This window comes from Drosophila suzukii, chromosome 2R, assembly GCF_043229965.1.
Source record: "Drosophila suzukii chromosome 2R, CBGP_Dsuzu_IsoJpt1.0, whole genome shotgun sequence".
Classification (NCBI taxonomy): Eukaryota; Metazoa; Arthropoda; class Insecta; order Diptera; family Drosophilidae; genus Drosophila; species Drosophila suzukii.
This window is the reverse complement of record NC_092081.1, coordinates 19,454,258-19,467,049: the sequence shown is the minus strand read 5'-3', so window position 1 is coordinate 19,467,049 and position 12,792 is coordinate 19,454,258. Positions and strand designations below refer to the sequence as shown.

The 12,792-nt window shown below is 45.3% G+C and overlaps 5 protein-coding genes across 8 annotated transcripts; 1 reads left to right on the top strand and 4 right to left on the bottom strand.

The window, feature by feature from the left end:
- Positions 1–239: 239 nt before the first annotated feature.
- On the bottom strand, positions 240–5,140 carry LOC108009499 (uncharacterized). Of its 3 annotated transcripts, none has more exons than XM_036813108.3 (6): positions 4,949–5,140; positions 2,568–2,845; positions 1,093–1,767; positions 962–1,039; positions 658–913; positions 240–602 (listed from the first exon to the last, which is right to left on the bottom strand). In XM_036813108.3, the coding sequence occupies exons 2-6, from the start codon at positions 2,746–2,748 to the stop codon at positions 449–451; spliced, it is 1,344 nt and encodes a 447-aa protein (XP_036669003.1). In that variant the 5' UTR covers positions 2,749–2,845; positions 4,949–5,140; the 3' UTR covers positions 240–448. The 3 variants fall into 3 exon arrangements, with proteins under 3 accessions (XP_036669003.1, XP_036669001.1, XP_016929389.1); XM_036813106.3 differs by having other exon boundaries at positions 4,826–5,135; XM_017073900.4 differs by having other exon boundaries at positions 658–892; positions 4,826–5,129.
- A 293-nt stretch (positions 5,141–5,433) lies between these two features.
- Positions 5,434–7,205, bottom strand: LOC108009500 (ataxin-10). 2 transcript variants are annotated; one of them, XM_017073901.4, is made up of 3 exons: positions 7,103–7,205; positions 5,969–7,049; positions 5,434–5,912 (listed from the first exon to the last, which is right to left on the bottom strand). In XM_017073901.4, the coding sequence occupies exons 1-3, from the start codon at positions 7,112–7,114 to the stop codon at positions 5,746–5,748; spliced, it is 1,260 nt and encodes a 419-aa protein (XP_016929390.2). In that variant the 5' UTR covers positions 7,115–7,205; the 3' UTR covers positions 5,434–5,745. The 2 variants fall into 2 exon arrangements, with proteins under 2 accessions (XP_016929390.2, XP_036669004.2); XM_036813109.3 differs by having other exon boundaries at positions 7,106–7,129.
- Snx16 (sorting nexin 16) lies at positions 7,197–9,040 on the top strand. The gene is made up of 3 exons (XM_017073902.4): positions 7,197–8,366; positions 8,425–8,561; positions 8,622–9,040. The coding sequence occupies exons 1-3, from the start codon at positions 7,335–7,337 to the stop codon at positions 8,680–8,682; spliced, it is 1,230 nt and encodes a 409-aa protein (XP_016929391.2). The 5' UTR covers positions 7,197–7,334; the 3' UTR covers positions 8,683–9,040.
- Dlish (Dachs ligand with SH3s) lies at positions 9,007–10,585 on the bottom strand. Its single transcript, XM_017073903.4, has 3 exons — positions 10,442–10,585; positions 10,076–10,199; positions 9,007–10,019 (listed from the first exon to the last, which is right to left on the bottom strand). Exons 1-3 carry the CDS (start codon positions 10,485–10,487, stop codon positions 9,122–9,124), a joined length of 1,068 nt encoding a protein of 355 aa, XP_016929392.2. The 5' UTR covers positions 10,488–10,585; the 3' UTR covers positions 9,007–9,121.
- Positions 10,586–10,902: 317 nt separating this feature from the next.
- LOC108009504 (uncharacterized) lies at positions 10,903–11,642 on the bottom strand. The gene has a single exon (XM_017073905.4). The coding sequence runs from the start codon at positions 11,494–11,496 to the stop codon at positions 10,903–10,905; it is 594 nt and encodes a 197-aa protein (XP_016929394.2). The 5' UTR covers positions 11,497–11,642.
- Positions 11,643–12,792: the final 1,150 nt, after the last annotated feature.

Genomic DNA, 12,792 nt, shown 5'->3' with positions numbered 1-12,792 from the left:
GTACGGTCATACTACTTTTTAAAGGGGTCTCCTTTTAATTTTTGTAACACGTGAAAGAGGCCGGCAAATCTCCTTATCTTTTTTGAATGTAATTATTTAAAAGTTCTAAAATTTGTTGACTCTTTTTTAGAAGTTTTTTATCTCATATTTTTTCATTTATTTTAGCCCATTTTTGATAGCCACAATCGATAACACAATCGAGTTTGCTGTTATCAAATTTAAAATAAATTAAACGGTCATTAGTGACTGAAAAAAATTCGTTTATTGCCTTGAGATTCTTAAATTTAGTTATAAAGCGAACATTTTAAGTACAGCCATTAGAGAACAACAAATAACAAAAGTGAAATGAAAAGCAACAGCGGCGAGTTTGCCGGTTGCTTTGGTCTTTGGTCGCAGGAGGGATTAGGAATCCCCCAGAAAATATACCCGGTCATCGTGGCAGCTTCAGTTACCTGCCCATGATGGTGGGCTCATCGGCCATGGCCACCTCGTCGTTGGGTGCCTTGGCGCCCTTCTTCTTGCCCGAGTACCAGAGGAACATAACACCGCACAGAATGTTGTCCACGAAGGTGAACCAGGCCAAGTAGACGCCGTAGCCATAGCTGAAGGGAGGAAAGTATCCATAGTAAAGCCATTATCTTCCTGTTCTTAACTCACGTTAGCTCCGCTCCGTCAGGATAGGCGTAGAAGAGATGCTCCTTAGTGTAGTCAATCGAGGAGAAGAGTACCTGGAGCACCACAAGAGCCGTGGAGGCGGCCACCAGGTGGATGCCACCTGCCAGGCGCTTGAACATGTAGCGGGGATTCATGAACGTGTAGAACGAGAAGACGGCGCCCAGGCTCATCACGAACAGAGTTATGCAGGCAAAGGACGCCTGCGTCCGGATGTAGTCTGAAAGGGAATACCAAGCGACTGCCAATTAGGAGCCGTCGCCTTCAAAGCGCTTCCTTTGCTACCTACCCAATAGTTCGTCATCGAAGCCGGGCTCAGTGCGCAGGGCATTGGAGTTGGGGAACATGTCGATGTACTTGCAGCGCTCTGGAAAAGATTAGTTGTGAAATCAAAGGATCTTTCCTGGACCACCCACTCACGATTCGGTATATAGGTGTAGTAGGCGGGCTGGCCTCTTTTGGGCGGCAATGGAGGCACAAGGATGAGGATCACCCGCTCGTCGTTCAGAACATAGGCAGGGATGTTGATATCCCGAATGTAGGTGCCCAGCAGTCGGACCACCAGTGGGAAATCCGTCCAGTTGCTGAAGATGGCCAGTTGGGCCACCTCGGGGATCACATAGTACGACCAGGTGTTGTTGTACTTAACCCGCTGCAGTGCCGATCCAAATGTTTTCCTCTCTATAATCCCTTGGACATCCAGAGGATTGATGGGTATGGGCTTTATCGCTGTGGCATTGAACTGCCGCTGGTTCTCCTCGGTGTTCATCACCAGGGCGCGGAAGGCATTGCGCAGCGTCTGGAACTCTTCGTCCTCCCCTCGCACCCAGTGGGCAAACATGTGGCGACGCGCCGATTCCGTGAAGTTGTCCGCCGGCTCCAACTTCTCCTGGGCGAACTGCTTGATGAAGTCCATGTGCGAGAGATTCCGCTTCGCCTCGTTGATATTCGTCTGCGAGGTGTACGACATGGAGCTGAAGTTCCGCACCACCGGGGCATTGCCAATGGCATTCGGTACTATGGTGTTGCGGCAGTGGCGCCACAATCCCGAGTGCGAGGACATGAAGAAGCGCCGCGACTCCGGGATGAAAATGCCTTTGAAAAGGAAGACAAGTAAGAATTAAACTATAGGTTTCGATTTAGTTTGATGTTGTCATAAATTAATTATATCATAGAACTTATAAATGCTTTTAAACTAAGATAATGTATTTTTAAGGTTCTATTGTCAACAGCTTTTATGGTATAACAAATATTATGTTAGGAAAACATTCGTTTTAGAATCTACGTCTTGGCTCCAAAGTTTATCACTTATACGTACTGTTGCCAATTAGATGCCTATTACAACCCAAAATTGAACTTCCTACTTGTACTCTTATTCAATGTAAAATATTATGTTCACAAGGTCAGAAATTGTTGTACAAATGTTAACTGGTTAACAAATATATAAGAAAGCGTATGAGTAATTTATAAGGAAACTTTGAGACTCTTTCTAAAATGCTAAATTTGAAATTTTGACTGTTATAAATGAAGAAGCGCTATAATAATTATAGTACAAATAAAAAAAAAAATAGTAAACATATATTTTTCGCTTTTAAGAAATTACCAGATCTTGAAACGACCATATTATTATTAAAAGGTCTAAAACTATACAATTTAAGTGAAATAAAAATCTTCTGCTCTGCATTTAATAATTTAAAAAGCTTTGTTTTGGGCTCGTGCCAAATTTTGTTTGTATTATAATTTGTTAGTAACAATTTTAAGTACCTATTTGTATTCATTATCTCATAAACAGAGTGATTATTTTTCTTTATTCATATTTGGATGGTAAATAATGTTTCAACTTAAATCTTGGAAGGAAACTGCGTTCGAATTAAAGTCTTTTGCATAATTCTTACCCTTTCCGCCGGATATGATGATCCAGTGATCGGTCGAGATGGCCACTATCCAGATCAGCAGGGACACCACCATGAGCAGGCTGCAGCCGAGCAGCACCCGCCGCTGGAACATGTAGGCCTCCATCAGCGGACGGCGAGCCTCATCCCGACCGATGGTCGACGTGGACACGTCGCGCTTCATTCTTGCGCAGGTTCCGGTTCCGGATCACGCTCCCCTCCTAGGGCTCTCTGGACGTTGGCAAGGGGCAATCCACACGCACATGGAACAACGCACGTTCCTGGGGGAGAGGGAGGTTACGAGGAAGTTAACCCATTTATAATCTCTCCCCAGACAATGAAGTCATGCGAACATTTCGCACACATGTGGGACATTGTCGGGCGCCGTTTTCTTCATTCGGCAGGTGTTTCACTGGGCCTAAGCCCCCCATCCCATCCCAAACGATCCCAGAGCTCCCTAGTTTAAACAATATTTTATTTTTATACTAGGCAAACAGTGGCAGACAGACCAACAGCGTTGGGGTTTTAAAAACTGGCGATAAAAGATATTTTAAGGGAAAAGAAACACAAACAAAAACTGAAAATACAGGGGATATTTCAGGAAGCAACAAGTAATTAAATGAAACGTTTTTAAAATAGATTTATTATCGCTATTGTTTGGGATCCAAAATTGCTAAGTATTTTATTATGGTGCTAAGGAAATGTGGACTCAAATATTTATTTACTTTTATTATGTTAATCAAAATTTTTATTGTATCCTTTTATTGTTCTTATATGAATTTTAAATATTATAAAATTTGGGGATTTATGACAACGTTCAATATACAACAACAAGGAAAAATGCGAAAAGAAAATAGTAGTAAACCTTTTTATATATTTTGATTTACGAAATTGCTAAGCAAAATTTGTTTTCAAAACCCAGACTATTTTCTTGCCCCAAACTGTTTGCTTGCCACACGCAAATCCGCAAGAACGTGCCCATTAATTATGTTGTTTTGGAGAATCCGCTTTATTTTATTTATGTATTTACCTACATGTTGCCACGACGACCAGAAATCCCCATTCGAAAACGGTTTTTCTTCTTTGGTCTCTGACAGAAATTAAGCAAATTAGTGGACACATTCAGGCGAGAAAAATAGATGACAAAAATGCGAATTCCTTTTCGAAATTATTTCGGCTCTTTGCGGAATATTTGCGAGAATTAGGTGCGCCCCCGCCGTCGAGTGGGATGTTGCGATAGTTGGGTGGGTGGAGTGGCTGGTGGGGATTGGGTGGGAGCAGGGGGTGCGTGCACAAGTGCCATATACATAGTTAGTACTGCCTGCCATGTGGATGCCGTTCAAATATTCGTTTTTCCCTCTCTTTGTTGCCCGACAATAATTGGGCTACCAAAAATGTCAACTTATATATGTACATGTTTCTTTTATTTTGGGGAAAACCCAAAAAGAAAACAAGGAGAAATACCCCATGCTATTCCTATACGGCGCCAGATTCTTCTGCTCTCCACTTCCGCGATCTATTCCGGGAATAGATCTTTAAGTTGCAGCTGCATTTGCATCATCGGGAGTTGGGGGAGTTGCAGCACTTGCGTCATGAAGTGCGTCATTAAGCGGGAAGAACAAGTTCTATCTATCCTATGTGCCACTTTCTTTTGAGTACGTTTTTTTCGAATTTTTCTTTTAGTTTTTTAGTCTTTTTTTTTTAGCCACGCCACGCACAAATTACAGCAAACAGTTTGCCGTATTTTTAGATAATTTTAAGATTTTCAAACGTGTGCTGGCAGTTTGTTCTGACTGACAAAATGGTTGGATGCGAAACAGCATCATTAATTCACAACTCATTGTCTCATTTTGGGCGCGAATATATTGACACTTTTGACAGGCAGAAATTTTATATTTCTTTCGAAAAAACGCACAGCAAAATAAATCGCGAAACGTTCGCCTTTGCCTATTTATTTATTTGTTTTGTATCTCAGCCTTTGTTTTACTTGCTGTCGGCCATTGTATTTTTGGTATGTGCCGTATTATTCAGACGTCGCAACACCGACGAATTCCGCCCCGGCGTAAAAGAAGCGAATTTTGAGAAATGTGTATTTAATTAATGCCCCGCATAAATAATGCCAATGCCAGCGGATTTGGATCAGCCTCCTCCTCCACGCCGCCGTGCCCACCTTATACACCTCATAAACTGTCAGACAGTGTTAACATCTTGTCAGGTATCCTGATTTATCGTTATATAAGAGCGATCCACTCGGTGTTTACCATTAAAGCTGCAGCAATGCAACGGAGATCTCTGGCCTGGCCCCAAGCTGAATGCTTATGAATGATGTGTGTTGAGTTTTACGAGCTGCCCGGCTCGTCTAAAATAAAATTTCGTTACTCTACCAGCGATAACAGTCGAAATAAATGGCTAAACTGCCCGTGAAGCAAAGAAAAATTTGAAATAAAAGAGCGCGATCTTCGGGTTTATGGGTTCTTTTGATCGAAACGTATGGGATCGTATCGCGGCGGCACGGTTCCGTCTGCCGCTGGCCAGGGCAGAGCACAGACTGACTGGCTACTAGCCACCAGTGGTTGTCGCTCGCCTGCCTTTTCCTTCGCTTTTCTTTTTGGGGAGCGCGGCGAGCTACAACAAAGGCAGCCATTGTTAGCCAGCATAAACATAAAATCGTTCTACATACGCCGATGGGAGCGGGATGGGATGGTATGGGAGGAGCTGCCACCTGCAGCAAGCCGCCCAAGGAATTACTCGGGCAGACGTCATCGTTGCTTAATTGCGCCATAAACATGAACTCTATTCTGCCGATGATTCCGATGCTGCTGCCGCTGATGCTTCGGCAGTGTGCGCACAAATTTAGATTTTAGATGAATTTAGGCATCTCTTTTTTAATGGTACACAGAGCATGGTACATGGGCAGCTATTTTTATATCTTCGCTAGCCACGCTAGCCGACCGCCACACATTCGCCCCTCTATGCCATTAAACGTTGACATCGCGTTTATGAATGCCGTTGGCTATCTGTTGGCATACCATTAGCGCATCGTAAAGGGGGCAACGACTGGGCGGCGGAGGATGACGTGGTGCGAACAACATCTAACCACTTGTTGGCCAGCCAGTGGTCGTGCCTAGTTTGCCAAGTCCGTTTGGGTAGATGTGTGTGTGCTATACATTGGTTAGATGAGTTATTGCAGCCTGTCCGAGATGCGAAGCGCTCCCATGTCCAGGTTGAGTTCGGTGAGGATGTCGTTAGGCGCCGAGCCCTGCATGGTGAGGCCAGCGATCACCTGCTGAGCCTCCGGGCAGTTGATGCAAGCGTTCCGGATGGCCAGGATGCTCCACTCCCGCATTACTGAGGGATTCGTATTGATTAAATATTTTTGTAGCATGTAAGCTATGTTCTCTTACAAGGATTACGAGCATCCATCGTGGTGCACTCGAGCAGAGTGGGCAATAGTTGTGTGTCCAGGCAGTAGCCCTTGTTGGCCTTGTTGTCGCACAGAAGATTGGCCGAGCAGCGCACGAGTAGCGTCTTTAGTTCGTAGGAGACCTTCTTTTCGTAACCCGCATCAATGCCCGAAGATAGAGCCACCTCCTCCAGCTTCGTCATGGGCTTATCCAGTCCTCCTCCATCCGGTTCCTTGCCGGCAGAAACCAGGCATCTGAGCAGGCTGCTAACGTTGATGAACAGCGATTGATCCGCGTAGTAGACATTGGCATACTTCTCAGAGCCACTGGCGCTGGCAATGATGCGTAGCAAAGTGTGAACTTCTCGGGGATGGAGCTCATGTTTAAGCTTGAGAGTTTCGCGAAGGAGACAATCTGATTTGACGCGGAACTCCTTGGCGAAGTGCTGTAGGAGAAACAGAGTAACTTCGCCATTGGGGCTATTTTCCCTCAGATAGTGAGCTACGTAGTCGAGGAAGGCAACGCGATCTTCGGTCTCCAGCTTCTGGTAACAAGCCACACAGGCACGGCCATTCTGGACGATGAAATGCTCCAGGAAAAAGTGCAGATACTCGAAATTGTAGGTGCATTGGTCTTCGTTTAGAGCCCGCCATAGACTCAGGCAAGTCCGGAGCGCCACCAGGTCACTGATGAGAGAACGACCACTAAGATATATGTTGTACATGATCATGAGGAGCACATTGTTCGAACTGCCCAGCGGAGCAGCGGAGGCTTGTTCGCAGATCTTCGCGCCATGCCGATTCCAGGTGAGTGCTTGGGTAGTCTCATTGTTAACCACACTATTGGCTAGCACCTGGAGGGATAGATTGTGTACTACACGGTGCTCTGTGCGCATCAGTGGATTTAAAGCCACTGCATCTAGGAAACCGGCGAACTCCACACTCCTGGCCAAAGTCTCTTGATGTGTATTGCCTTTGGTGAGCAAAAGTCGCAGAGTTTTGAGTAGGGCTGTGATTTCCTCCTCATCGTCAGCCACATTCAGAGTCACGAGCTTTTGTATAAGCTCTTCGGTTTCGTTTTCCTATAGAAAATTTGTTATTTTATTAATTTACCACGGAAAACAATAATATTTACCACATGCTCCATTTTCGATAGACCCACAGCTGTTTGCCGCCCAGCGCTATCGATAATCCAATGCAGCGCTTACCAACACTATTGCAATTAGGTCAGCATCGAGTGCGGTCACACTGCACTCCACAAAAAGGAAATAACAAAAGAAAAGGGAGAAAAGCCATTTCTTTTTGGGGAAAATTTAAAAAGTCATGTAGCAAACAAAAGCTGCAGCGTAACCCAACCAAACAAAGCGATGTCACTGCGTGCGCTCCGGAAAAGAGAAACAGGCAGTAGCTACGGCAGTAATAACAATAACCACCTGGCACCTTTAAGAACCCCACAAGCAACGCTCTTCAAGAAGGCCAGCACAGCAACGACGTCACCGAAGAAATCGCTGCTCCAAAGTGGGAACTCCAGCCGCGGATTGGAAAACCGGAAGTTGTTCCAGCAGCGCACGCTACTCGGGCGCCAGTGCCACTCGAATCCTGACCTGCGACAAGTGGTCAAGCACCAAAACAACAGCCTGTTGCGCAGCAAATCGGAGGGGGATGTCAGCGTAGTCCTGGCCGGCAATTCAGGTGCTCCATTGACAGTGGCCAACGCCAAATCGGAGGTGTGTCTCCAGCGGATCAGCTCCCACAGCTACGAACAGCCTAGGATCAGTCCAACAAACAGAAATAGCGAAATGCTTGGCGGTGCTCGCTCCCATCGCGACTTGACGCAGTCCTCCTATGGCCACCAGGCAGGCGGCCATCCTGTGGACCTGGAACCTAGCAGTAGGGCTCCCCGCCGCATGAGCGAGTGCAGCCTAGGCTACAGCCAATCCAGCTCCCGTCACACGGGCGGCTCCAACTCCATGTTCGCCAGCCAGATGACGCTTTCCTCGGGATCGGTGGTTCCACCCGTGGATCCCAATGCCGTGCTTAGGGTGCCTATCATTGGCTACGAAGTGATGGAGGAACGGGCGCGCTTCACCGTCTACAAGCTTCGCGTCGAGAATCCGGAGACCAACGACTGTTGGCTCGTCATGCGACGCTACACCGACTTTGTGCGTCTCAATGGCAAGCTGAAGCAGACTTTCCCCAACCTCACGCTCATGCTGCCGCGCAAGAAGCTCTTTGGCGACAATTTCAATGCCGTCTTCCTGGACAATAGGGTGCAGGGCCTCCAGATCTTCGTGAACTCAGTGATGGCCAAGGAAGAGCTGCGCAAGTGCAAGCTGGTGCGCGAGTTCTTCTGCCTAGATGAGCCGCCCTCTTACTCTGAATCCATGGAGGAGTGTCGGGTAGGAACGGTTTAGTCTTGTAATTATGATGGTAACCTAATATCCACCGTTCTTTTAGGCAATTTTCGAGGCCCAGGAGGAGACGATCGTCCATCTGAAGCTGCAGATACAAAACAAAAACGATCTCATACTCAGTTTGCAGCAGAAGCTGCGCGACGAGATGAACGAAAAGGAGCAGCTCAGGGAGGCTATGAAGTGGGTTTAACATTTCTATGAGATCTTACTTTATTTATTAAAATCAATCTTTCTCTTTAGAAACCTGGACCTCAATTGCTCCCACTGCTCCTCGGCCAACGACAGTCTGGGCCTAAAGTAGACCTCCGCTGATGTGGTTGAAACCAAAATCCAGTTGGATGTGCGAGTGTGTACAACATTATGCTGAGCATAACCCTGCGCACTCGCACCGCTCATGGAATCTATATCCAATCCAATAATCCAAACCAAGTGCATATCGAGGGGCTCGCCCCGTCAGTGCTTTAGTATTCATATCTAGATCTAGATGCTAGCAAGTGCTGCCCAAGCTGGTACTGAATGGAATACAATAGTAGATATTTTTGATATTCGTTTACGGGCTACCTACAGTTAAGAATGAATTAATTAGATTAAGTGTATACGATTGTTATGCAAGCTCACATACAAATAAATCTAAGGCACAATTTATTACTCAATGAAAATGCCATTGAATATAAGATGGTGAATGAAAAAGCTTAAAAGGTAATAAATGTATAAAATTATAATGAAAGTGATACAGTCTCTTAGAGACTGGTCATGGCAGGTGGTCGGGCATAAGCTTTTGGAATGAATCCATATTTGCGCGTTTTTGGAGCATAAGCCCAAAGCCAGCCATCGACAGTCTGATTACTGAGATCGGCGTAAATCCAATCTCCTCGACGTACGGAAAGGTATAGGTCGTCTGGAGCCTGCGCCTTGTAATCGTACAGCATCACCAGCTCTGTGCCATGGTAGCGCAGATCATCCGTTCCCAGACCCAATTGCGGCGGCTGCTGTTGCTGGGTCTGCTGTCCCTGTTGGCCCTGCTGAAGAATGGTCTCCATGGCATTTAGAGTGGCTTTCTGCTGCTGCAAAACTCGCACGCTGTCTGCAGGATAGATGAAACTGGCCGGCACGAATCCTTCTTGGCCATCGCTGCGCATGATCCAAAACCAGTCGGGATCCTCGCGATTCAGCACGGTGACAAACTCGCCTCGTTCCACAGACAAATCATTCTCATCCCGGGCTATAAATGTGTACAAAACGATACAGCGTCCGGAGGGTTCCTTAACAAAAGGAGCGCACTCTGGCTCTAATAGCAGGATGTTTTCCATGCTGTTGGCAGATCCTGGATTCAAGGTCTCATCGCAAAGTACATCCAGTTTGTTGTCTGCACCTAGGAGCGGTATGCTTTCATCGATCGGTTGCTCTGGGCACTGCTCCCTTGGTAGTTTCTTTTTGACTGCCAAATCAGCGAGTTGGGTGTTGCAGGGAGCACAGTAGGAGAAGGGTATGAAGCCCTCCTGCCGCGAGTCCTGGCCAATCACATACACCCAATCGTTTTCCCTGTACAGGATATTGACCAGCTGGCCACGCTTCACCTCCAGTTCATCATCAACGCAGGGAGTAAAGTCGTGCAGCACAACCATCTTGGAATCGGGACTGTAGGGGCAGGTTTTTTAAAAATGATTTGAGTTTAATATTTTAGATCGACGTACCTCAAACCATGCTCCTTTTCGATGCCCACTCTCACCAGAGTTTCAATGCTGGAGGAACCAGTTATGCGGCCCATGCCCAATCCTCCCACAACTGGCAAATCTCGTTCTATGCTGGCGCTAGTAGCTAAAAACAAAAAACAAAATAAAAATAAATATATTTTGAAAACCACATATTAGTATCAACCAATTAGGCTTAATATAAATTTAATTTTATTTGATATTAAGTTCTTATCCACTTAATATTGTAAAATAAAACCAATAAAAAATTTATTTAGTTAAACACAGCTAGTTTTTTTTCAGTGCGTCAAGTTCGTGATTGAAGTCTTTCGTTTTCCGTGCTGCTTCTTCCGCTTTTCACTGACTTACCTTTCTTCTTGTCGCGCCGCATGCGCACCGGGCAAAGAAAGGCCATAGCTTCTCCCCTCTGTTAAGTTACACCCCCGGAACCGAAAAAACACTGCCAAATTATGGCTAATTGTTTAATTTCTTTATTGTTTGTGTCCGATCGCAGTGCTCTTCTTCTTATTCTTGATCTCTCCTGCTAGAGGTGGAACAAAAGCGATTGGTCAATCTCGATAAGATTGTCCGGTAATCGATTGTCGAATGGGGCGGGAAATTTTGAAAACAAGTTGTGGGTTTTGTGTCTACGTGTTGGCCCTGCTCTTTCAAGCATGCAAATATGTTGGAAAGCGTGAACTGCTCTTGAATCTGGCCTTTGGGTGGGTGCACTGCACCCGGCGTGCCATTCACCTTGTGTTTTTGTGGTTTGGCCATAAACCGTTGATTAAGCATTAAAAAATATTGATTAGCCTGGGAGATTCGATTTTCTATGATTGGGAGCGACGTGAGGAACCCTTGGAGACTGGTCTTCGCTGGTAGGTTCGTTTGGTAGACCTACCAACATCAGCAAAGATCTCGTCTTCAGCTTGATCTGCGTAATACCTATAAATCCTGCGCGCCGGTAGGAAATAATCCAAGGAATGTGTTACTTTTACAGCTTTGTAGGTGCACACTAATGATACGATGAGCATTAAAAAGTAGCACACATCCTGTCGCATAAACATGAATAGTTTGGGGTTGATTTCCAGAAGATTCATGGCCACTCGCGTGTTGAGAGCCGTATCCCGCACCTTATCCATCAGGTTGTGGAACTGCTGCCACACGAGCACCACGAGGATCTGGGTACCCATGTAGAAGGCCACCAGTTCCAATAGAAGTCGCCAAAGTTCCTGCAACGGTGGCCAGTTCGTCACACGAAGATGATGCAGGAGAAACACTGTCGACAGGACGAACAGGGCCGCCGGAAGATCTGGAACATGCTGCATGGGCAGGGCATTACATCCGGCCATATAGAGACCCACGCATCCAATGCTCCCAGCTGCCAGCTCCGAGATCTCGAACATTCCCTGCACAATCACCATCCCAGATTCGCTCAGTATATTTGGGTATAAATTTGTCTCTATGGACGACGACGATAAATTTGAAATTGCTATAGGGCTTGTAGATTGATTTTCGAATTGGTTGTGGATTGAGTTTCACTTAACCAGGTTGTCAAGACTATACAAATTACAGGTCTACTTTGTTTCAAACTAACTTCTGCTTACCATAATATTTTATATTGAGTCCTATAAAGTTTGAATAAGAAAAATATACATTTTTGTATATTTTCTCTATCTTAAATACATTTTTTTTAACTTTATAATTTGAATAAAATCATTTTTTGTAAATTAAAAAAAATTATATAAGATCAAAATTTTTTAAAATGTATAGCAAATACTTTTGTATGTTAGTAATTTTAAAGTTATAATTTAATATCTACTTTACTTTGGTAATCTTGATTTATAAAGTTTTGAGTGTACTTTATCCCCTTCTCTTACAAAGGCTTAACCATTTACAGCTCGCGTCACTTGCGTTCTTTAACAGCATTGCAAAAAGTGGGGGCATTGCACTATTTTGGTGCCAAGGATACAACTTTCGCATGCAATTTTCGATTATAATTCAGCGAGAGAAGAACTGATGGAATGAAATGGAAGGGGTAGTGTAGATGAAAGGGTGGGAAAGAGACTTAGGAAGAGAGGATGGGTTCAAAGAGAGAAAGTGTGCAAACTGACCTACACTTCGGTGTATCCCACATACCCCTAACTAAATTGCGCATTAAGCATCTCGAACATTATATCCCTCTAACAGCAGCAGGTGCCACACCCCCGAAACGCCCCGTCCAACTCGACTTTTGACTACTACGCAGTTGATTTCACATCCGCATCAGATCCCCACCCAAAAAAAAAACCCATCCCCATGCCCTATCCCAAGTTTTACCGAAGAGAGCTGTCTGCCTTATGAGTTAATCGATAGAGAGGATTCTGCGCACTCCTCCAATCCTCGGATGTCATTCACAAAAAAGGGGCGGTCGGTGGGCGGGGCAGGATGGGTGGACGGATAGGTGGGCGAATAGAGTGGGTGTACGTGGTGCCCACTCATCATGGCTGTTGTGTCTGCGGGTAATTGTTGCTCGGACCTCTGATGGCCAAAAAATGAGACTAGACAGCGGACCAAATTAAGAGGAATGAGGTGGAAATTGGGGTAGAGGGGCATTCAGATCCGGTTCTAGGGAAAATGTAGCTCACTGGCTTTGTGGGTCAGCTATTTTGGGTTGCACGCATATTTTATTAAAATATATATTTACAACCCCGAAGCCCACATAAATTCATCTGAAACAT

Bases quoted from the DNA above. Each gene is read 5' to 3' on its own strand.
- LOC108009499 (XM_036813108.3), bottom strand. From the start codon at position 2,748: ATGAAGCGCGACGTGTCCACGTCGACCATCGGTCGGGATGAGGCTCGC. The intron at 914-961 runs GTAGGTAGCAAA...CCTAATTGGCAG, and splicing joins CTTCGATGACGAACTATTGG to TCGCTTGGTATTCCCTTTCA. The intron at 603-657 runs GTGAGTTAAGAA...TCCTCCCTTCAG, and splicing joins CCTGACGGAGCGGAGCTAAC to CTATGGCTACGGCGTCTACT.
- LOC108009500 (XM_017073901.4), bottom strand. The intron at 5,913-5,968 runs GTAAGAGAACAT...CGAATCCCTCAG, and splicing joins GATGGATGCTCGTAATCCTT to TAATGCGGGAGTGGAGCATC.
- Snx16 (XM_017073902.4), top strand. From the start codon at position 7,335: ATGTCACTGCGTGCGCTCCGGAAAAGAGAAACAGGCAGTAGCTACGGC. The intron at 8,367-8,424 runs GTAGGAACGGTT...CCGTTCTTTTAG, and splicing joins AATCCATGGAGGAGTGTCGG to GCAATTTTCGAGGCCCAGGA. The intron at 8,562-8,621 runs GTGGGTTTAACA...CTTTCTCTTTAG, and splicing joins CAGCTCAGGGAGGCTATGAA to AAACCTGGACCTCAATTGCT.
- Dlish (XM_017073903.4), bottom strand. From the start codon at position 10,487: ATGGCCTTTCTTTGCCCGGTGCGCATGCGGCGCGACAAGAAGAAAG. The intron at 10,200-10,441 runs GTAAGTCAGTGA...TTTTGTTTTTAG, and splicing joins GCGGCGCGACAAGAAGAAAG to CTACTAGCGCCAGCATAGAA. The intron at 10,020-10,075 runs GTACGTCGATCT...CTGCCCCTACAG, and splicing joins GAAAAGGAGCATGGTTTGAG to TCCCGATTCCAAGATGGTTG.
- LOC108009504 (XM_017073905.4), bottom strand. From the start codon at position 11,496: ATGGTGATTGTGCAGGGAATGTTCGAGATCTCGGAGCTGGCAGCTGGG.